A 24,304-nucleotide genomic window follows, 5' to 3' on the forward strand; every position below is an offset into this window, starting at 1 on the left:
TGTCAAAGTAAATGATTTTTGGTAGACACAGAGCATTGGGACAGTATGTTTTTTTCTACATTGTTCATAAAGAAGGTGTTTGCAGAACCAACTTCACTGGTTTGCTTGTTCACAGATTATATGTCTTTGACCTGCAGCTTCCAAGTTTGAAAGGATTTTTTTTAAGAGAATGATAAAACTAGTACAACTAGGGGATCTGAATTTTTATCTAAATTCAGATATGTGTAATAGTCAATGACCAAGAGCAATCATGGTGGTATTTGGATTACAGGCATGTCTGGTCCCAGTGTCAGCACCTCAAGAATTAGCTAGTTAATATTCATAGAATCATAGAATAAACGGGGTTGGAAAAGACCTCCGAGATCATCAAGTCCAACCCTTTAACTTTAGCAATACAAAGCTGTTAAAAACAAATCAGAATGTCATTCTGATTCCCCTGTCTTTTGTGGTGATGGCAATCAGACATACCAGGCTGGCAAAATATATATTTGCCTGAAGGTTTTATTCGGTCAGTGATGTTAAACAAGATTGCTGCCAATCAAAGTCCATGGCTGTATAGCACAGCAGCTGTGCCCCACCCCTCTCTATGCCTTATATTTTTCACAAACTGCTTGCAGCTCGCTGGATATGTCTCATAAATTGCTTACTTCAAATTGGCTTCTAGACAATCAAATACACCCTCTTACCATTTGTGTTTTCTCTATCAGCAAAACTTAAAAGTGAAAGTGCAGTTGTGCAAATACATATGGCCTTGTTTAGCAGTTTTTTCTGTATCTGTGGCCAATCTCAATTCCCTAGAAATCTTTCAAGCAAAGGTTTTTATTTGTACGAACATATAATTTAAAAACTCAGAATGACTTCTCCGGTATTTTCACATTCCACTGTATTGCAGGTTTTAGCCGAGGAATGGTGTATGAGGAAAATGATATGTAATACAAAAGATACTGAGAGATTATGCATCTGTCAGACATATATTTAGAATGTTTTTTTGTGAGCTACTGAGCCTTCAGACATCTTAAGAAATCACTGGTGCTCTCCTGGTACTGATCCATCTCCAGAGGGCTCTCCCTGTTTAGTACATTTAGTCAATTCTGGCAGTTCTCTTTTGCCGAATACTTATATGGCATCATTTAGTTTAATACTACTGTGATAAAATCACAGAGAAGTATTTTGTCACACCAGAATCTTGCACATTTATAATTTACCAATCCATTGTCTAATCCCTTGAAAGGATTCTTTCAGCTGGCCTTCTGACCCACCACGTTATCTCTCTAGGTCACTGAGGAATGTTCTTACCTCAAGTAGCTGCTGTTTTCTTCAGATTTTTCTGCTGGGACTGTACCTTTGGCCTTGTGTTCAAAGATAACACATGTACATGTCACAGAAACAAAACAAAGAACAGTTTAAATCATGCTATAAAAATTAAACCAAATATAAAAAAAAATAGAATCTGTTATTGAAAAATATGAGTTATTCAGTTAAAATGGTGTTTTTGGGAAACTCAGACATAGAAATGTAAAATGTTTTCTTGACTGGGGGAAAAATACATATTTTCTGTCACTCGGAACTGGGACTGGTACTTCAAAAGTATAAACGCACGCAAAAAGTCCTTTTCCTTTCCTCCCTTCCCTGACAGACGTTATGCAACACCTCTTTTCAGCAAAATACCTGTAGATGATGCTTAAATATTTATCTATTACTGCATCAAATAGTTTCACTAGTTCTTGTCATGTTAAGGTGTATACTGAGCTACATGGGCTCATAAGCTCTTTGTGATTCTCCACTAGTGGGGTTTTTTTGGGAAAGAGCTAAATAGACAGCATAAGACAAGGGAAAAAAGGTTCCACCTGAGTTATAGGCAATGTGTGTCCTGGGTTGCAGCAGGAGTGTGTGAGGAGGTTGAGTGGAAAGCATCAGGGGAGAGTATTCATTTTTCTGTCTATACTGTTGAGTTTAGCTTTTTAACCCAGTTTTGTTAAGGGGACACAGGTTCAGATTTCTAAATAGGAAAAGTGCATTTTGAGGATCTAAGCGTGGTATGTATAAGTCAAACTTTCAAAAGAATCTAGGCCTGCATGTTTTTACAGCCTGACCAGGCCGATAAATTCAAATGCTTGTGTTTCCAACAACCTGCCTGCATATATATACAAAGCCCTTAGAAGGTGACTATGCAAATACCTCTCTGTGCTTAGGTTTCTTACAGTAGATGGATGCCTCATATGCAAACTCACCACCTGTGGTTGACACAGTCGTCTTTCTGAAGAAAAAGATCAGACTTGAGTCTGTCAGGCAATAGGATTTAATGGAAGCAAGAGTCATGCTGAAATATGCATGATTAGAATTATTATTTTTGATAATACACTTAATACTCTTAAAAGTAGTGTTTTTCAAAAATTTCATGCACTGGGTGAGGTAGAAGTACCTATGCCCTGAGTCACTGATTCTTACCGAATTTTTTGAAAGGTAGATTTCTGGTTTATTCCTCATTTATTGTAAGCCCTGTGAGAAGTCCATTAGGAAAGCTTCAGCATTAACAGGATTATAGCATACCAGTCTATACCACTACTGATGAGAGGACCATTCCAAGTTCTGCTGACCTCCCTCACCACAGTCAAAGTTGCTGGCAAAGGACCCTGGTTTCACTATTCCAGAGTTAAAAGAGCTTCTGCTCCTGGGACAACTAGTCAAACAGAGACTGATGTGAATGAAGAAGATGTGACTTAGACTATTTCTTCTGTATTTATTATCTGTAGAGTTGGTAACCATGATTCAGGTTTGGAACTGAAAGTTACATGTGGCTCTAGTCCAAGAAGTATCTAATATTCTTCATAAAAATAACTTGGATTTGTACTCAAATGCCAAAAATTGATGATAAGAATAGTCACTGGCCTTTAATTGGGATCTTGATGAATGAGACAAACTTTGTCAAAACCTACGAACTTGTGGACTATCCATGGATTCCCACATCTGGAACTTGTGGGGGCTCATCTGGGATGAGATGGAGTTCAATTGAAGTGTCAGCATCCACCATTTGAACTTATGGATCCACTTGCTTATTTTTTTGGACAGAAGGATAAAGATATTTGTGGAAACAAATTACCTCCTTCAGCATTGGCAGGAGTTCATTTCAAAGACAGTTTTCTGATCCCTCTGATCTGGCAGGTGCTTTTATGGGACTGACCATCCTGTGAGCATAAACCTCTTGCAGCTGGCAAGAGATTTTCCTACCCCAGCACATGATGAGCTTTGTCTTGAAAACTCTTTCTGCCTGGTGAGTTTGATGGACATGGCTAAGGCATTTATTGGGGTAAACTTTGGCACGTGCTCATATCTGTCTTTTAACTAGTCAGAATGACTTTGTAGGTCAAACATAAAACTAGCTCAATTATAGGTTAATTTCATACTGAAAGAGAAATCTGCTATCAGGAGGGATGAAGTCATAGCAAAGCTCCAAATAAATTGCAATAGGAAGTGCTTGGCACAGGTGCTAATTTGAGGTAAACATGAAATATTATTGTCTGGAAGCCAGACACTGCCCACCTGTGCCTGAGAGCTAATCTACACAGGACTGGCAACACAGAAGACCACCTAAGATTGAGCTTATGGCTGTCTACAAGTCATTTTTCTTCTGTTGCATGTAGACTCAGCCCAGCCATTGACCAGAGTACCCCGTTAATCCTTTGTATGTAACCCTTTATTCTTCTGTGGGATGATTCCGTGGGGTCAGCAATTACGATTAGTTTAGCAGACCTTCAAAAAGAACATAAATATGAAACCAGCACATCAGAAAATTGTAATTTTCTGTGTCAGACTGGTGGTATAGGCTGGATTTTTAATTTGCAAATATAGAAGATCACCCGTCTACATTGCAACTGTGCACATAAAATCTAGGATATTCAAAATACGTTATAGGATATTGATCTGGGAAATAGCATGTGATTTTTTTCATGCTTATCTTGTGCTTGGGTCTTACAGTCACCTGTGAGTTCAAAGCTCATAAGAACAGTGCATTGACTATATTGAATTTCTTCTTTGCGAAACTCAGGTGCAGTCAGCTTGTGTAAAGATTATGCATAACATTGACTGTTTAGGAAGGCTTGTCTTGTCTTCTTTAAAACAGTGTTATAATATGAAAAATATTCTGGTACATTTAGATGTGAGCCAACTTGTAGCTAACAAATTTGATTAAGCAATGAATTTCAGTTTTGTTTGCACATCTTGGCAAGAACTGACAAAGTGAGCATATAAAATATTTCTCTCAAGCCTGTAAACTGAGAAATGTCTTAGCAAGCATCTGAAATACACCCTAAAATGTCTACTCTCTAGAATTTTTGCCTAAATCAATCACTAAGATGCTTGAGAGCACACTCAGCATTTTCATAATTCTTTGCCAGGAATAGGTACTTATTCTGACAGCTTTGAGGGTTTCTGAAGTGAAAAATTCTCTATCTTTGCATGTTCTTTCATGGTGTCTAAAGTTAAAAATATATTCTTGGAGAAAATTGGTGCCCTGTGTGCCCCTAAGGAACAGTGTGCAGTCATTACACCCACTATTTTTCACCATCTAACAGTGCAAAATAGTAAAATATGATTTTTTTTTTCTTTCCTGGTAGATGTCCGAAGAAGAACAATTTATGAATACCACAGGGTGGAGCTACAGATGTCAAAGATTACCAATCTCTCAGCTGTTGAAATGATACCTCTTCCAAGTAAGTAAAGCATAACAAGCAGGAGCCAGATCTAGGAAGCACCTCCCTCTCCCTCCCAGCAACACAAACACAATTTTAAATATTTTGTTTTATCTGTGGATTTGGATTCATGAACAGATTCATTTATCCTCTCTCAGATTCCCATATGGATTATGCATTTATAAAGTACATCCTCATTTATCTCAAGTTAGTTTATAGGTATGTAGCTCCCAGTAGATTCTGAATGAAATTTGTGCCAAATCATTTTTTCAGAAGAATGATTATATTGCCTTTAAATTTGTTTCCTCAAGAAAAAAAAAAAAAAAAAAGAACAATTTTCATGCTTGCAAGGAAAACATAAATTCTTCTGTGCACTGTGCATCACATCACGAATTAATATCCCCAAACATATTTTGCAGTTCATCTCTCTCTTTTGTCCAAGGTAAAACTACATTGGTTAGAAATCTCTGAATTTAAAATGCCAGCTGTACTACTGTAAAAACAATAAAAAAGATCTATTTTTCTTACTTTTTAATCCAATTATAGTTCTTACACACTTTTCTGCTACTCTTATCTGCTTATGTCTGGATGTAAGTAATACCAAGGAATGTTGGAACCAGGGAAAAAAGAGATTTAAGGAAAATCTTAATATTGAGCAAAAAAAAAAATTAAAAAATAACAATGAAGGTGAATGAACAGATGTGGAAGTGGTAATAAATTTACAAATGGAATACAAATGGAATCCTGCAGATAAAATGTACTTTTGTGCATGCAGTTGTGCAATGCATTGTAATAGGCTGGGTTCAGGGTCTTATTTTGGACATGGGAGAACCTGTTGAGTCCCTAAATATATATTATCAGAAGATATATTCTTCTTTTTTTGTGTGAATTATTTGTGATACTAATATAATAATTTGTGTTTGTTTATCTACATCCCAGCTTGTCTCCAGTTTACCAGCTGTGGTCCCTGTGTCACTGCCCAGATTGGTTTCAATTGCAGCTGGTGCAGTAAACTCCAAAGGTAAAGAAAAGGGGGTTTTTTTGTCGGGTTTTTTTTGCCTTGGCTATGCAGCTGGGCTCAAAGGATATACAAAAGCATCACCCATAGGTTATTCAGCATAAAGAGTTCTTATATTTGGTTCTTTTTATATATAAGCATTCACATGAACACAAACCTCAGTTACAATCACTAGCAACATATCATTGTCCCATTTCACTTCAGCAATTAGGCAAGAATAATCAAAAAAGTTGTTTGGGGAGTTAAGCCCTTGTTCCTATTTCTTTAGTCATACTTTAAAATCCCTATGAAGGAGAACAAGAAGAAGAAATCATAACAAAATTCATATTTTCTCCCTATATCCCTGGCTTCATCAAAAATATTTTAACCACATGGAGATGCAGGGTGTTATGTAACTATGAAGACTTACTATTCAACAGTAGGGAGAACAGCACACCCAAAGAGTCAGAGTATTTTTAGTTTTATCCTGTCATTATACTTAGAGGGGACTTTGGGTCTCCTCAGCCTCTCACTGCCACATTAATGAGGACAGTCAAGTCCATGGCAGGAGCGCTTTAGACTGTGAAGCAGCTGGAGCACAGCTGGCAAAATGGAAACTCTGCAGCTGTAGCTTCCCAAAAAGTTCTTCACCCACTGACTTTCACTGACCTTCATAACAAGAATTTAACACCTGTTCTCTGAAACAAAATGCAATATCGTGGTTATTTATTGTTGTTGTGTTTTTCAACCCTAGTGATTATGTTCAGAAATGTTATGTATAAAATGGATGCAAAATGAAATGACAAAAGGCTGTTAACATTCTAAAATAGTGCAATAATTTGACACCATGTTGAAAAACTGATAAATAGCTGATGAACATGGCACAGAATTAGGAAATTGGGGTCACTTTTATAATGTCTTCTTAAGCTTCAACTCCTGTAGTAAATCACTTGAAAACTAACTCTGTTCCCCATTTATCTTGCAAAAAACATTTTAGTGGAATTAGAGCTAAGTGAAATCATGTAACAGAAGACATCAAATCAAATATCTTCAAGAGAAAGAATACTTTTAGAAAACTGTTCCAGGCAAGTATGAGCAGTTCATGATTGCTTTAGCTGATTCCTTGCTTTCAGCATTGCTTGATTTTCCTTCCATCAACAGATGTTGTAGCACTGAGTTTCTGTTGGCTTTGGTTTGAGCAAGGCCTGTTGTTTTGTGGCCAGTGTTCTTATTTCTGTTTGGATAAACTCAATTATATTGTAAAGTTCTGACTCCTGTGAAGAACGGGCAAACCTTGAGATCTTTTGTGGTTTTCTGTATTTTCTAAAGAACTGAGTTTCCTGAGTTCTGGAATTACTGGAAAATTTGTTTCACTCGCTGAGGCATAAATTCACTGTGGAGAACTAAGACAGTTTTATCCTTCACCTTTAGCAGGAGCAATACCAGGCATGTGATCACACTGTGTTTCCTTCCACTTATTTCCATGAATTTGTGGCTGCCCCCCTCACAACTGGCAAGGTGTAATTTACTACTGAAAAAATATACAGTCTGAACACATCTATTCAAACAAATTTTTAATTAAGAAAGTCTTCCTTTTTGTTTTGCCTCTGAAGATCATACTGTGATCAAAAGATGAAACTACTGTGAGGTAGTCATGCACTGTTTCCAAAAACCAGCTGGCTTCATGCTGCAGCATGGTTGTGTCTTTCATGATTTGCAGCAGATAGACTGAACAGTTTTATTGCTATTAATTAGCCCATTACTGACAGTAGCGAGACTGTCACTTCATACAGCTTGTCTTTGAACATTGTTTGACTACCAGCAAAAGCAGGAACTCGAGAGGATTCCTTAAAAAAAGGATGGATCCAGAATAGCAAACTAAGAATATGCCTCTGTATGAGAATTTCAGTAGTTTTAAAACAGTCATACCATCCAATTTGCATCTCTTAAGATGAACAATACTCAGTCAGTTTTTAGCAAATGGAGAATGGTGTGTAGAGTCAGAAAATAGTTCAGAATAGAGGGATCCTCTAAAAATCATCTAGACTAACCTCCCACTCAAAGCAGAGCCAGCTGTGAGATCAGAGTGCTTTGTTCATGACTTTGTTCATCTTGGACTTGACCACTGAGGCTGTGGTCCAGTCCCCAGTACTTCTTAATCTTATACAAGATTTTACGCCTTATTTTTTAACTTGTTATTTCCTCCAGAAACATGCCTTTGATGATGATGTCTGCCTCAGGCCTCATTACCTTTTTTGGCCACTTTCCTCCAACTTCTGAAATTAGCAGTTTATTTTAACTATTTCAGCTCTAGAGACAAACAGATCTAAAATACTAAGTGGTTACATATTTTGTGAAAAGAGGCAACCTGCTCTCCAAAATGTGAAGACTGAACATTTATTTAGTTACATTTGCAGGATTGTTGTGATGAGGACTCGTTCCTTTCTCCGCTTTGAAAATTTTCTGCTCCCTTCTAGTTCTGGATACTCTCTCTTGCCTTCTAGTCTAGTGCTTCTCTTTTTTTAACTTACTGTTTTTCAGTGTGTCTATTCATTTTAGGAAGATAAAAAAAATCTTATTCCATTCTCAGTGGAGATGTCTGGATCACAGGAGAATACTAAGAATCATTTGCTTCAGTACCACACTGTGGTTTTGTTCCCTTCAAAAATAAATTTGCTGTGTTAAAATGTTCTTTTTGCATCTGATTAAGAAGCATTTGCTCAACAAGAAAATCTAATATCCTGGTTAAAAATCATAAAGGATGGAAAGTTGTGAATTCCTTCACCATAATGCTCCACCTTTTTCTGTGTGTCACTGCTCTTCAATCACCATCCTTGTAAATCAACAGAGACTTTTATCTCCTGTTATGATATATGTTGCTCTGCTGCGGTAGAATAAAATGAGCTTGAAAAAACGAGGGCACAGCATTAAATGAAGTATTAATTTAGATATTTCTGAAGTGCCTGGAGTACAAAGAAAATTAATATTTACTGTACACTTTCGAGTGAGTGCTCGTAGGGCTTTTTGAAGTAGGAGTGACTCTTCTCGGTTACAAAGCTGGCTGGACATGCTGGTCCAGGAAGTGAGGAACCAAAACTATCTCTCTTGGTTGTAGGCAAAGCCCAGGGTGGGGAAGCCAATTAGCCTTTGGTGCAAAAGCCTGAAGAAGGCTTTGAACTGTCAGTGACTGGTTTTCAGAGTACCAATTATCTATCAACTGATCTAGCACTCAGATTTCTGCAGAGGGAGAATGCCTGTTTGGTAGTGTGGGGACTGAGGCAGTAATGAGGGTCAGATATGGCTGGAACACGCAGTGATATTCCTTCTGTGGTGCTGCAGTAGTAGTTTGGTGCTCTCAAGTGAGATCTTCCAGAGCAGCCAGCCTTCTGTGTGGGTTACAAGCAAACACATACCCGTTGAGAAACAAAACTCTATACTAATTCTACGAATCTTTTTTCTCAGGAACTCATTATGCCATTTATCCAGCAACATTGTTACAAGGAACAACATTACTATCAGGAGCACCATCTTGGTTGTATTTTTTTCCTTGCATAAAATGTAATCCACATATTTAATCATTCACACAGCAAAGTACAGTTGTTCAGAAAAAAAAAATTATTTAAAACCTGTAACTGCGCAAGGAAAATTGACCAGCACACTGATTGCAGAATAACTGTTCTCCCCCATGTGGGCAATCTGTTGGAATGAAAACAGCTTTATCCTGCAACAGTGGGTTGTTTCCTACCTGTAACTTCAGCCCAGCTGTTGTGCAAACTCTGCAATGGTTGAAGAGGCAGATCACTTTGTATGTAATTCAGGGCAAAATCCTCCATTCCTGCACTCTCTACAAGCTTAAATCACCGTTAGACTTTTCATAAGGGGTCATCAAAGTATCCGCTCTGAAATCCAACATGATGTGTGTCATACAATTTTATCACAACTAAAGCAAAGGCACATCATTTTCTTTTGACTTCAGCAGATGAAGCATCCCACTAGGAGCTAATTTTTTTTTCTTAACTATGTATATTTCATAATTGTTTTATAAGTAAAACTGTTCAAAAAGAGATTAACTACAAATATGGAACCTAAGATGGTATGTCTGCAACACCGGATCTATGTCTGTAAAATGCCAGAAGTGCTTTAGCATCTGCCCCATAAGAGTCACCTGTGCCTGAAACTTGGATCATTTAGTCTTCGTTATCTCTGAATTCCTGACATGTAAAAATTGGGAGAATTTATTAATGTTAGATTTGTTTATATCATCTATTTATGCTTCTGAAAATGTCTGTATACTCTAGGCATTTGGTATAACTTGCATTTTAGAGATATAATTTTCTAGGAAAGTATTTGAAAGCTTTAAGACAAACCTTGCTGTTATTTTATGGTTTCAGTTTGTAAAATTTGCTCACATATACTGAAATAGTGAGTTCCCTTGGAAATATTTGAAGTTAATTGTCCAATAAATATTTTCTAGATATTGATGGTTTTATTTTAATGAACTTCAGGAAAGTCTCAGATTTGAGCAGTGAAATGAAGCTGATATTTCAGTGCATTCAGAAATAAGCAGACAAAGAGCCCATTCTTGCAATCTGTGCAGGCTGGAGGCTCATGCTTTGAATGTCGCATGCTTTACTTCATTAATGCAGGATAAAAATATCTCCTGCTCCTTGCAACATCAGTCAGTTTTGGTGTGGTGCCTATATTCAAATTTTTAATCCTCAAAACTGTCTGCCTTATGCCAAGAGCACCCAAAACCCTAATAGCTAGATCCACAAGGAGGTTCTTCTGGCAGACTTACTTAGGTTTTCAAGGGAAATTATGCAGAATAAGAGAGCATCTTTTCACCAATATCTGGACTTAAGAATCTAAGACTAAAAAGGTCTCTAAGGTTCAAATATTTTGTCTGAGGAAAGATCTTCAGCTGAGTCTAAGCAGGACTCAGCAGTGAAATCCAAGTCCCATGAAGTTCCTTTACTCCTTAGGGTTGACACTGCCCTTTACACAAAAGTCTCTCAGTGATCAGAGAACCCCCAGAGGCATAGGAGGTAGGTGAACATGGGTCCTCTGAAAACAAGTCACCCCTGAAGAATGGCCCATTAGATGTGCAGATCTGTAAGCCTGAGCACTGAAACTTCCTTGCATGACTCCAGCTCAGATCACTTCCACTACCCTCAGGCACTGGCTGCCTGGAGAGTCAAGGTTAACTCCTGACACTGCTGTCCAGGCAGCCCCTCTGGGGACTTTCCTGGATCTGCAAGGGAAGTGAGATTTGGCTTTGGGAGTCCCAGTTCACAAAGAGATCTTGCTCATGTTAAGTGCTTAAATGCACTCTTGTCCTTAAAAGTCTCTGTTTTCCAGAATATGCATTGAATAATCTGGTTTGAAATCATATCAGTTTATGGTATTGACCCATAGAGTATAAATCCCCTGTTTGAGAGGTGCCCTGAAACAGACTGTACAAAGTCCAAGACTTCCTGTGTGTAGTGATGAGCCAAGACACTCCAGGGACTCTAGAAACAATCATCTTGCCCATGTGTGTATGCATAGCTCCCAAAGCTTCTTATACTCTTAAAGCAATCCTGAGCTAAAAAAATGTGAAAGAATCCCATTCGTGATACATTTCACTTCAGTGTTTAATTCTGTGTGCCAACAACAGCACTAGCTGTATAAATGGAAAGGTTATGGCTGGGTTTTATGGAACATGTTCTGAGCAAAGTGAAAAATCAGAAACGTGTCTGGGAATAGTAGCAATAATGTGATTAAAGTCTTGACACTTCTAAGCTTTTATTATTATGATCACTACTCCCATCTAAGCAGATAATAAAGAAACAAGTTGTTTTGCATTCCTTGCTGATTAGCTGGAAAGCAGGGAAGGGAGAATCTTTACCCACCTGCAGTTCTTAAGAAAACATGTTACAGTATGAAGTGACAGTTTTCCATAGAGCCCTTATAGTAATTGAGATAAAAAATGAATGCCTATTACTTGTCTTCTGAACTTCTGGGCAAGTTTGAAATGTCTTGTTTGTTTATCCTTCCTTTAGAAGGAAATTGGAGACATGTTTAGTTAGTTTTCAAATGTGAGTTTGCGTCTGGAAATTTTTAATATTAGGAAGAGGAAAAGGGTTAGGTTTTTTGTTTGTTGTTCTGTATGTCCCAGCTGACAAGACCTATTTTCATAAAAACTGTGTTGACTAAAATATTGTAGTATAAATAACAGTTTTATGTAATCTAAATATTTATCAGCTAAGCAAAGCATCTTTCATACAGAATTATAAAAAAAAGCACAAATATCATTATCATTCTAACTACATAAACCTCCTGATTTACAAAAGAAAATAATTAAATCCTAATAAGAAACACAGGATCCTTCTCCACACATGCCTTACTGTTTGGAATCTACATTTTCCTTAGCTTTTATTTGATAGCTGACACCACAATGAAGGTTGTAGATTCCACTAGAGAAGCAGGGAAAGGCAAACCACATCACTCAGCTTGGTGTCATCTGCAGACTTGCTGGGGGTGAACTCAATCCCCCTGTCTATGTTGTTGATGAAGATATTAAACAGCACTGGTCCCAGTACAAACCCCTCAGGGACACCACTTGAAACCACTGGGACATTGATCCTTTGACCACTGCTTTCTAGACGCAAATATCTGATCAATTCCTCATCCACTAAACCACCCACCCATCAAACCTATATCTCTCCAATTTAGAAAGAAGGATGTTGTGGGGGACTCTGTCAGAGGCCTTACAGAATTCCAGAGAGGTGACATCCATACACCTTGCCTTGTCCACTGATGTTATCACTCCATCATAAGGCCACTAGGTTTTTTCAAAATGTTCACTTTTAAATACTTTCTCATTTTAACCATTTGAGGTTTTAATTTTCCTTGTTCCATTGCTTTAGGGCTATTTCAAACTAAAAGATGGCAGAAAGACTTGCTGATTTATACTCAAGCATTTTTTTATCCAAACACTGACAGTAGTGTGCTGTTATAACAAAATTGGCCACAGTATCTTAGCCATTGAATTACAAACTGAAAAAAAAAAAATGAGGCATTTGTATGGATTAAGTAAACCACCAGAGGGAGCATATATAATCCAATCAATGTAATAGTTTCATATACAAATGACAAGGCAAATCTCATTTTAAATGCTTAAGAAGGGCTAGAGGTTTAAAATATAGTGTATTCTGTTAAATATGTTGCATTCTATCAGTGTCTTACTTCATGAATTTGCTGATTATACCACTGCTTCAAAAAAAAGCAAAAGAAATATGCCCAGATTTTGCCTGTCTGTATTCCACTACTGCAGTTCTTTGTGCTGGAGTGGTTTTGTATGGAAACACAGCTACACCTAACACCTGGGTTTTAGCAGTTGGGTTGTTGAATTAGGTCAAATTTACCCTCTGATAAATGAAAAGTGATGTCACTACTCTTTTTCTAACCTGTATGTTGTTTCTTTGCTGATTATGAAGCAATCACATTGCAAACCCGAGAATCAGAAATTATGGCTATTTGTCAGAGTTGCTCTGATTAAAATGCAACATATTTTTCTTCTGTTTTAAAAGTTATGTTGAAACATCAATTGATTCTTTTAATCAAGTGCAACAAATGTATCAAGAATGAATGTGCAAATTTGTCACCCCTGATACATTACTGATAGGAAAGATATAATAAATAGATCTATACCTTATTGAGCAAAAAAATTGCTCCACACCCAGCTTCTTCAAATGCTTTCCAAGCTGCTTGCTCTTAATTTGACAAGCTAATTTACACTCATGGACTGCAAGAAACCGTTAGGAAATTAGCATTCAATAATTGAGAATTTTGTATGCATGGCAAGCCTGATGGGAGTAAAGTAAGAAAAGAAAGTGGCACGAAAGTGTTTAATGAACAAAGCATTGATGGTATTGTTTGATGAAAAATGCCTCACAAGAACATAGTAATAGATATTCTCAAGTGTGACGGCAGTTCTGTTTAGAAGACAGTGTAAGCTTCAGTGAGCCTGAAGGTACACTTAAAAATGCATAACAGTAAAGATGTACATGTAAACTGTACATAACAGTACATTGAAAAGTACTGTTAAGGAATGTACATAATCCTGACCTCATGATATGTTTTTATTGAAAGTTAGTTTGCAGCCAGAGGAATTTGCTGTTCACTGAGATTCATACATGAATAAATAGCAGATTAATAGCCTTTCTACATTTTTGGTAAGTTTGCAATTTGTTAGTAGCTGGAGTCTGTGGAATTATTGTGGAATTTCTGGAATGCCCCTTGAGCACAGATTGTTTGGAATAATTCCTATGTTTAATACAAATAAGCCTAAAAAGCTCAGTCTCTGAACAGAACCCAAGTGAATATGAAGTAGCTCTTGGGGGCTTAGCACAAGTCAGAGCAAGACCAGCCAATTCACCAGATATGGGGCAGGACCCACTAGAGTAGAATCATCCCCTTGCATGGTTCAAAACAGATGACTCAAATTGCCTGAGCAATATGTGGAATACTTTTTCAAGACAAACACCTGAGCTTTTTCCTGCACTACTAGAACTTTTACTCATGGGCTTCACTCCTTAAGTTTCTTTTCTCCACACATTCTTCTCCTGTGTACTCACTGATGTTTTCAGCAGCTCCCTAAAACTTTTACCCTAACATTAACAGATTGATATCTACCTGATTGCATTTGAATCCTGCTTTCATACAGAAACTAGCCAGTTTTCTTACAGCTGCAGCATTAGTCACTACTTTTACATATGTATACCTTGCTTTGTTTCCCTGAATAACTCAGAACAACATAAGTACTACAGTTATGCTCATAACTGATGCAGATTTTTAAGAAGTTCAAGGCTGGGTTATAGAACTCTAAGTTATTTCTAGAAAATAAGCAGAAGATTGCTACAATTCTCATTACTCTGAAATCCTAATATTTCTATTAAAATATTTTCTTTTAAATCCTGGGCCTGAAGACAGGGAAGCATTTTGAAGATTCTTAATCTAGATGTAAACACAGTGATTTATTCAAACCACATCACTCACACTACTCATGTTGTATATTGCTATTTCTTACCATATCATTTGCTTTTCAAAATTTGAGGTTGGTTTCACTAGCTAGATGTTCATAGCAATATCCTTTGCTGAAGATGTTGCTGTTTCTTCTGCAGCTTAGAAATTCTGTTCATTATCCACTCTGAAGGTTTCTGTGGTGTGCAATTTTGCAACACAATTGGACAAGATATAGACATCACAGTTAATATGAATAGACCACTGTCTGGACTTTTCTATGACCTTAATGCAAAGTCTGTTTCATATAGGTCTGTCAAATATATCACATTCCTAAAGTGTTTTGGTTTAAATGCAGAAAGTAGTTATCAAAGATACAGAGGACAGTTAAGCACCTAAATCTCATTGAGAGGAGGGAAAGAACACATCCACCTGCTATATATGCCTTGGAGAATACTTATTTTTCCTGATTAATTTGGAAACAAGATTGGAGTGATGTAGCAATCCGAAACTTGGATATCAGCAGAAAAGGATTATGTAGCAGGCCATGGACAGCAGGAGCTGGGAGAAACTCCTTACTCTGAGGAACTTCCTCACAAGACCTATTGATATTTAACTATGTTGATTGGCCTGTCTCTTGCAGCAAGATATGGAAAGACTTTGTGATGATGTTATCAGACCATGTAGAAACCCCTTTGTTCTTTTCCCCCCTTAGTTATAGCTAAGGGAAAATATTAACCAACCCTGTAACTGTAGCAGAAAACTGTGTAATCCTCTAGTTGGCATAATCCATCCCCTAGTTAGCATAACCCATCCTCCTCATTAATGTGTCCTACCCCCAAGACCCTTATATTGCAAAGCGCGTGCTCAATAAAGATTCCAGTTTCTACCCCCGAACTGGGATCGGTTAGTTATTGACCTCCTCGGAGTATCTGTGTTTAATTTCCATGTTTAAATTCACAGATGCACCTAAGATACCATAGCGATAAAACACTAGAAAAATAGGTAGGTAGTAGAACACTTTTCTGTAGAAATTTCTTTTGCAATTCTTTTACATACTAGTAGTGGTTTATTTATTCTTCACTTGCTGCATTAGAACAATAAGACAAAGCCCAGCCCGGTCTTTAATGAACCATTTATATCTAGAACTGTAGCTTCTGTGCTGGCCATAAATCTTTCAATTTGCAACAGAGTTGAGTACAGACTTAATTCCACATTGTTTGTTTATGCTGAGTGTGATAGCCATTACAATGGGTGTTGCCCTGCTCTATTAGAGAAGCATTCCCTCTGGGATTAAATTTTTTTTTTTTTTTCTGAGAGAACTACACTACATTCAGTTACATCACAGCCCTAAATTCTTTTGTGTTTGGTTTCATTTTCATCTGTTCATTTCTTACACTGATAGCTAAATTTGAATTCATACATGTTCCTATTTGATCAGTGAAAAGTAATACTCGTCCATGAAATGGTTCCACAGACATGTGCCTTAGGATGCAATTTACACATATCCTAGACATTTTAAGAAACTTAACTCAGGCTTCTGGTCATCATTCTGTGTCGTGTGATAGGCTGTCTCAAGGCAGAGTTCCTATACTAGACATTATAGCCTGTCTGATTCCCAAATAAATGTCTCAAGTGGTGGCCTAATGTAACTATTAGGCTTTAAATGTATAATCCAAAGAGTGGAAGGGACACATTTCAAATAAAACAGGCTTTGCTGATAACAAATTAAAAGAACTACACTTAAAAGCACTATAATAAATAAATAATAATGCAAAATTTTTAGGATGTCGATTTCCATATACATGTAATGTGAAATGGGAAATATAGATAGATGATGATTAGGTGAATACAGAACACAAATGAGAATAGAAAAAATAGGACTGTTACTTAAACAAATGAGTAAAGGCTACTTAAAAAAACACTGAGAGGGAAGTTGCCACCTAAGGCAAAAATTGTATCGACCTTATCTGAATTGAGAGAAAGAGCTTCAAGAAGGTTTTGACATCTTCCGATAGAAACCACCACTCTATGAGGGCAAGTTCAAAGACAGAGGAATGAAGTCAGGGTCTCAAACTTCTCTTTGGTTGCTCACTATAATGTATCATAACAAAAAACAATGAGATAATAACTTATCATCTTGTCTACAGCATAATTTTTACCCTGCTCAGATTATATTCCTGACACTCAGGCCATTTCTTCCATTTCTTGTGGGTGTAAAGTCCCAACTTATCTCTTTTTCACACCTCTGAAATTTGCTGACTTTCCTTAACCTAAATAACACTAATTTGCATGAATTACCTTTACTTGCTAAACTACTGATCTTTTTATCCAACTTTCTCTCTGTTGATTATCATGTATATTTCTTTATACTATTCTACACTAACTACTATTCCCATGCTACTGGAAGAGTTATAAGTGAGCTGACTCTCACTTATGAAAACAGTGGATTGTAACATAGTTCATGGTCACTACTCAAACCAAATATGGCAGGATATAAGAAGTTTTTACTTTGGAGAGAAAAACCCATCAGAGATCTAATATGAAATTAAGGGAGAAAAAAAGAGAAAAGTTTCTCAAGAGAGCAGCTAGGCCATATAACAGCAGTTCTCTCAGTTTTTGAGCCAAATATCTAGGTAAGCTCCTTCTGATTAAACAAATTAGTTTTTCTAGTCCTAACTGAATTCTGAATCAAAAAAGATAGGTTAGTACTATAATAGGTTAGTTCCGTTATCTATAGTTTCTCATTTTCTCATTTTGCAATATTTTTATGTATTACTGTACATAGAGCAGTGTTGCTGCTATTTTGCAGTTTGTCTTACCTTCTCTTCCAGTGGACTGAAATAAATCAACTGTACTGCTTACAACAGGTGAACAACTTGGGAATTCTTTTCTTTCCCAAAAATGATGCATTAGAAAATGCTCAAATTTGACCAACCCAAGCTTAATGACTTCAGGAGAATTTTTCAGATAAGTTCAGGCACAGAAAAAGGTTCATTAATGGATCAGCAAAAATAATAATTGTGCAGTAAGTGCATTTTTTCCAATTGGCCCTCTTAGTAGAACATTAATTTAGTGAAGAACAAGGTATCAGATTTCTTCCCTTTCGTGTCTGAGATTAATTTAATTTGTAGTTCCCAACTCCTTCCTGAACTGTCAGAAAATGTTATGTTCCGAGAAATTACTTGCTCTATATCTTTTATTAAATATTTGAAAACTTATGAGACTATATTACAGAGGCCAGATAACACCTAACCATTGTAACCTAAATTGTTGGTGTAGATAATAATTTCCTCAACTGCACCTTTCTTTCCTTATTCCAAGTGGTTTTTGTTTTTTTTTTAACAAAAAAAAAAAAAAAAAAAAAAAAAAAAAAAAGGTGAAACAGAAACTGAGAACAAAACATTTCAAGAAATGTCAAAATTCAGGTCACAAATGTGGAAACAGCCCAAACTATCACACTTGACTCTAGGATACTTTATAGGATGAATGTTAATCCACTTTTTTGGAAGCATTATTTTTTTTTCCTTCATATAAGCATCCAACCCACTGCATCACCATGGAGAAATCCATCTTCCACCAATTATTTGGTGCTGTCTTAATTTCCTTTGTTCTCATTACAAGGGAAATAAATAAAACAATAATAAATAAATAAAATAAGTCAAGGGTTTTTTTAATTGAAGCAATCGAGATTTTTTTAATGTAAATTTTTTGCACTTAATCTAATTTTCTTTTTCTCTGATTTTTCTGTTTCATTGAAATATAATGCAGAATGGCAGCCCCAGTCACTAGTACAGATATAGTTCATCTTCCCATACCACATATTTTTTTACATAGAATTGCAAATTAAACACAGCCTGGGAAGCTTCCTGGGAATTTTAAAACTATTTTCTGTGCCATTAAAAGAGTTATGATGTTTCCTGATGCCATTTCAGTCCACGCCCAGGAGCATTGTCCACAACAGTTCCCAGGAATGTTGCAGGAGTTTGTTCCAAGGATTACTCCCAGCTGGCAATTTACATGCAGCCTCCTTCTTTTCAAGGTTGAGAGAGTTTGTTCAGACATAGGCCATTCTGTACCAACAGCCTTCAGTGCCAAGGAACATTTCTAGCCATGTTTGTTGTACTACTGTAGACAGGATGATCACAATAGTCTTAACTGCTTTCCAGAAGTGCTAACCTCTTATGGTTGTACTCCTCAATACAACTTGAGCATCGCTGAAATCATATTTGCTTCATAGCCTCCTAGATATCACTCTTTAAGGAAGGGCCATATATGAAAAGTTACTTTTTGTTAGCATATTTTAAATTTGACATATAGCTACAGACATTCCTATATAATGTTGCCAAAAAAATTTATTTATGTCTCTTCATAAAGTTTGGATTATCTGAAATTAAAACTTATTAAGGCAAACTGTTCAATTTCTCAATGTAGTCTGAAGATTCTTTATAGCATACATATATTCTCAATCTTTCCAGTCACCTAAAGAGTGAGGACTCTATAACACCTCCATGTAATCTAGTATCGGAGACTAATCTCAGTGTGTTTCCTTTCCAGAGAACGCATTTGATATTATTTTCTGATAATTCTCTTGGAAATTCTGGTACCATAATCTCATAAATTTTTCTCTAAGGTGTTCCTCTTACACTTTCTTTTTCCTTCTAGCTATTCAAAGCAGAGCCTTTAGCAAAAGCTTATTTTTTATTCTTTATCTGCTTTTCAGCATGTTTCCTTTATTGTTGTAACTGACATTAAATTTATAGAAAATATCCTCCTATTCTTCTTTAATCAGAACTTTGCCAAGTCTTCCTTTAACCATAATTTTTTCTTTTCTTTCTAGTTGAATTGGAAATAAAACTACTTACTTCTTTTATCCCACTTTTATTCTTAGCCTCTTTCAACAGAAAGAATTCCCTATGGGTGTCCTTATTTCCTACTGCCTATTCAAATGTGTCGGAGTTACAAATATTGAGGCTTACTCATGTTCAGTCTTTTTCTGTAAAATAACAGCTCGAGTTTTAACATCGTTCACTTCTATGTTTATATGATATTGCAGGAGTACATTACAGAACATGTAGCTATATTTTTCCAAACTTTCCATCCCATAAAATTGTGGAACCCTTGTCAGGTTGAAGATTGACTGCTGGACTTTATGCCACTCTGATCCTCCTTATCATCACCTGAATGTTTTAAATTTTGAGAAGTACGTAATCTTAAGACAATGATGGAATTCAGTGCTGCATTAACTATTAACTATGCCTTAGTAATTATATTCAAATTTGTCATAAACATTAAAATAGTACAAACTGTTTGTAGTGCCATATGTTTAAAATCCTTTTATTAAGCTAGTCATCTTATATATTCTTACTCTACAACAGCAAAGTGGGAGCAAATCTTCCGACTAATCAAATTGTCATCCTATTCTAAAGTACAGTTTCATTAAGCAGTGTTTAAGTAAAGGATAAATACAGAGAACACACTTATTCTTGAATTCAGATGTATGATTGGGTGTATTGAACAAGGTAAGCACGAATACCATTCAAATACCTTACAAATGCATACTACAGTCACTCGCAGTGACACTTCACCAGAACCTCATAAGCATTTCAAGCTGTGATAAAGTTCTACATCTGAAAGTGGAAAATAACAAAGGCACAAAAATTCAGTCTTTTCCCAGACAGCACAGTGTGACAAGAAAGTAATATTTGAAGGATGAAAGAACAATATTGGAACCTGTTCTGTGGTAAAGAGAGGCAAAACCAGACCAAGCACAAAGATAAATCTTTTTTCCTCCAAAAATCACTTTATGATTAGGGTTATTTTTCAGTTGGACAGACACAAAGTTCATGACCTCCAGTTTAGGTTTTTTAATATATCATTTATTTATTTATTTATTTATTTATATTTTGCTTCCTATTTCAACTTGAAAAGAAATTCCACTTTAAAATGTTCTAATTCTTCTAGTAATGCAAACATTATAGCAAGTGCTTTAATCTTTTCATAATGTGATGGTCCTTCTTTAATGGTTAAAGGCAGGAAAGTCTTTTTAATTTTTCAGATTAACCTTTTATTTAGCTGAGTCAATAAGAATTTTAACTGAGCTAAATCATTACATGGTATTTACAAAATCATTTCAGGTTTCTGGAATGCCCTTCAGTCCCAGGAATCCATTCTTTACATGCTCCTACAGAGCCAAAAAAAATAGGGAATGGTAGGTTTAAAGGACAAGTGTTGTGCATCTTAATGCTCTTGATTGTATTATACCAGCTCAACCTAGTGAAAAGATTTTTCCGTATAGACTTTGTCACTTTCCTTCTCAATAATTTTCTGTTATGTTTTTAGCCCTACATGATAAACCTTGTTGAATTTTCTGTATACACGTTATCTGATTCATTATTATTAATTCTTATTGAACTCTCTTCAAAGAGAAGCAGCCGTCATATACTGCATGAACACATCTTTTAAATATTCTCTGCCAAATACCAGTATATGGCATTTGGTAGATAGGATGGCATCTCCAACTCCTTTCTGGCTACATACAGTTCACTGAAAGGCTTTTGACAGCTTTCTTGTTATTCGGACTCAGCTGCATCAGTTATGCCAAATTGTCTTTGCTACACATGCAGACACATTAATTTTCTCTTTCCTCCCTGAACCAGTACTCCAGCGTTCCATACAAATCCTGAAATTCCTTACATTTCATGAATGTCCCTATTCTCATTTCCTAGAACATCTTTATTATTGCTTTTCTAGGAGCTGAGTTTGGTCATCACTTGAAAATGAAGTTGTTATAAAATAGCCGTGTTGACAGATGGCATAAAGAGCATAGCTAATCAAATCTGCTCCAATGTTTTAATGGAAACAGGGAATTATCACCATGCTACAAAATGCAATCAGTAAAGCCGGTGGTGCGCCGAAATGCCAGTTTCCAGAGTTCTAAATCAACAGCACAGCAATAATAGTTGCTGCTGCAGCTGACATCTCGTGATATATGCCTCAAAGGAAGTTCACAAACAGGTTTGCCTGGAGCCTATCTCGTTCCTGATAAAGCTGCTTTCTGATAATATTGTTTGGACTCACCGTGCATCAGTAGGAAATGTTAAATAAACAGTGCTCAGGGTTTAATGTAATGTTTTTTAAGAAAGAGTCATCTCAAGAGTGCCTCACATGTTTGAAAGAGCCATTCCAAGTCCTTACATGTTGCATTCAATCTTTGGTAGTTTGTTAATGCCTAGGAAAAAGAAATTAACCCCAGCAATGTTAGTCACCACCATAATTCAGTGGTTTGTAAGAAAATATTTAAGGACTGTAAATGAGTGCACCTGGGATACATTTTTATTCGTTTAATCTTTGGAGCCTTAAATTGGAAACCACTTAGATACAAGATAAAATCTAGGATAAAAGTTTGTTAATCCTTACTAGCTCTAAGTACAGTTGGATTTGAAATGGACACAGAAGTTGCTAATGAAGTTCTTCAAACTTCAGAGAAAAGTAGGGGAGTCTAAAAAAAATATGTTCTATTCATACCTGGAATGTTATGTCATCGTTTCTTCTTGCTTAGTAAGATTTTTCCTGGTTCTTTCAAACATTCACAGAGACAGAACATCATAGAGGTGGAGAAGCAGCACTCAGCTCCCAGCATAGCACTGATTCATTCACTCTTCATCAAGAAAACACTTTTTACAGTGGTCTTTATTCATGGAATGTTTTGGGTTGGAAGGGACCTTTAAAGATTATCCAGTCCAGCCCCACTGACAAGGGCAGGGGCATCTTGCACTGAATGCAAGGTTGCAAAAAGCCCCATCCAGCTGGACCTTGAACACTTCCTATGGGGCATTCACAACTTCTTTTGGTAACCTGTTCTAGTGACGCACCAGCATCACTGAAAAAAAATTTCTTCCTTATGTCCAATATAAATCTATTCTCTTTCAATTTAAAACCATTGCCCCTTGTTCTGTCACTACAGGCTTTAATAAAAGATCTCTCTCCATCTTTTTTACTAGCCCCCTTTAAGTATTGAAAGTCTACTATAAGGTTTTTCTAGAGACTTCTCGTCTCCAGGCTGAACAACCCCAATTCTCTCAACCTGTCTTCATAAGAGAGCGGCTCCAGTCCTGCGATCATCTTTGTGGCCCTCTTCTGGACCTGCTCCAGCAGGTCCATGTCCTGCCTATACTGGGGGCCTCATGCATTGAGAAGGAGATCTCTATTTCTTTGGAACACATTTCTTGTTTGGACATCTTTCTTCATTACTGCTGTAGGTTTTTGGAGAAGTCAGTTGCTATAGAGTGTGTGATAATTGACACCTGTTAGCATTGGGGTACTTTTTTTGGTAATATTGCGAATGGTGGAATGTGGATCAGTGCAAGTATAACAAAAAAATGAACATTTTCTCAAAAACTTTTCTCAAAGACATTATATATTGTGCTCAGAATAACTATATGGAGAAGTGTCTTCACCCAAGAGTGTTGTTAACATTGTTTACATCTTCTTGTAAAATCCTCTCCTACTGTAAAAATAATTCCACTGTTCCATTCTTCTAAATGCACCTGTTTACCTCGGTTGAAGTAGGGTAGCACTTGGCATGTCTTTTCATCTTTCAATTCTTTGAGAACAAAAAATTACCTCTTAAATATAGCTAACCATAACAGTGGCCTTATTTCCTTGTCTAGTCTTATTAAATGACAGCAAGAAAGTTGTTTGTTGTACAATGGCATCACCTTGTATCATAACAAAATACTGCAGGAAATGAATGCAGGAAAAAAAAAAAAGCAAATCCTTCAAAATAAAAAAAACCCTAATGGGAAGAATCTTTTTCAAAGTTGAACATCATTCTTTAGTTATTTGCTTGTCATTTTAATAATGCTTTCTGTTTGTGATGTTGTCTAGGAAAACCTAACTTTATAACTACTGATAACACTCTTGTGAGATGGGGATTGCCAAGGGAGTCATTATATTGAAGTGTTACAAGTTTCTTAAAAATTTCTTTGTTACATATTGCAAATGAGAAAGAATATTGTAGACAGGTTATTAAACCCACCTAATTTGATAAGAAATGTGCACACAATTTAATTTTTCTGCGTTTAGTGAAGAGGTAGAAGCAGCTGTATGGTATTCTCTAATTGTCGTGAAGAGTGTTCAGAGGAGCTGTGAGCGTTGATCACACTGGTATATGTGTATTTTGATGTCTCAGATCACTTTGACTGAAAAAACAGTGACTAGTTCACTGCATCCTTTGTGAGATTAATTTTTCCTGGCAAATTCTGGACAAAAAATAATTAAACCAATTTACATCCCTATGGTTGACATCAAACTTAAAAATGCTATGGGTCACTGCAGTCTTAAGAATAATTAGCCAGTGGAAAAGCTATAGATAGATTGAAAAACCTAAAGTAAAACCTCATTCATTGAAGCACCTTTCAAAGAAGTGGATTAAAGGAGTGACTCATAGTGTAACAAATCTTGAATAAAAGTGATACGACATAAAATCATATGAATTTTAAATCACATCATTTACTTATTCTTTCTGTCACTCTCTTCTGTTCCTCTCCCTTCCTTTCTTATTCTTATTTTCCTCCGATTTCCATCGGAACAACTTCTATGTATTTCATCATTT

At 36.3% G+C, this 24,304-nt stretch overlaps 1 protein-coding gene across 2 annotated transcripts in view; it reads left to right on the plus strand.

The window, feature by feature from the left end:
* The window catches only part of PLXDC2 (plexin domain containing 2), a 261,532-nt gene that overhangs the window by 209,158 nt on the left and 28,070 nt on the right, over positions 1-24,304 (plus strand). For both annotated transcript variants that reach the window (XM_064634991.1, XM_064634982.1), the window contains exons 8-9: positions 4,614-4,709; positions 5,628-5,709. In XM_064634991.1, the coding sequence (XP_064491061.1) occupies positions 4,614-4,709; positions 5,628-5,709 (178 nt within the window). The remainder of the gene's footprint in view (positions 1-4,613; positions 4,710-5,627; positions 5,710-24,304) is intronic.

This window comes from Pseudopipra pipra, chromosome 1 (genome assembly GCF_036250125.1).
Source record: "Pseudopipra pipra isolate bDixPip1 chromosome 1, bDixPip1.hap1, whole genome shotgun sequence".
Taxonomy (NCBI): domain Eukaryota; kingdom Metazoa; phylum Chordata; class Aves; order Passeriformes; family Pipridae; genus Pseudopipra; species Pseudopipra pipra.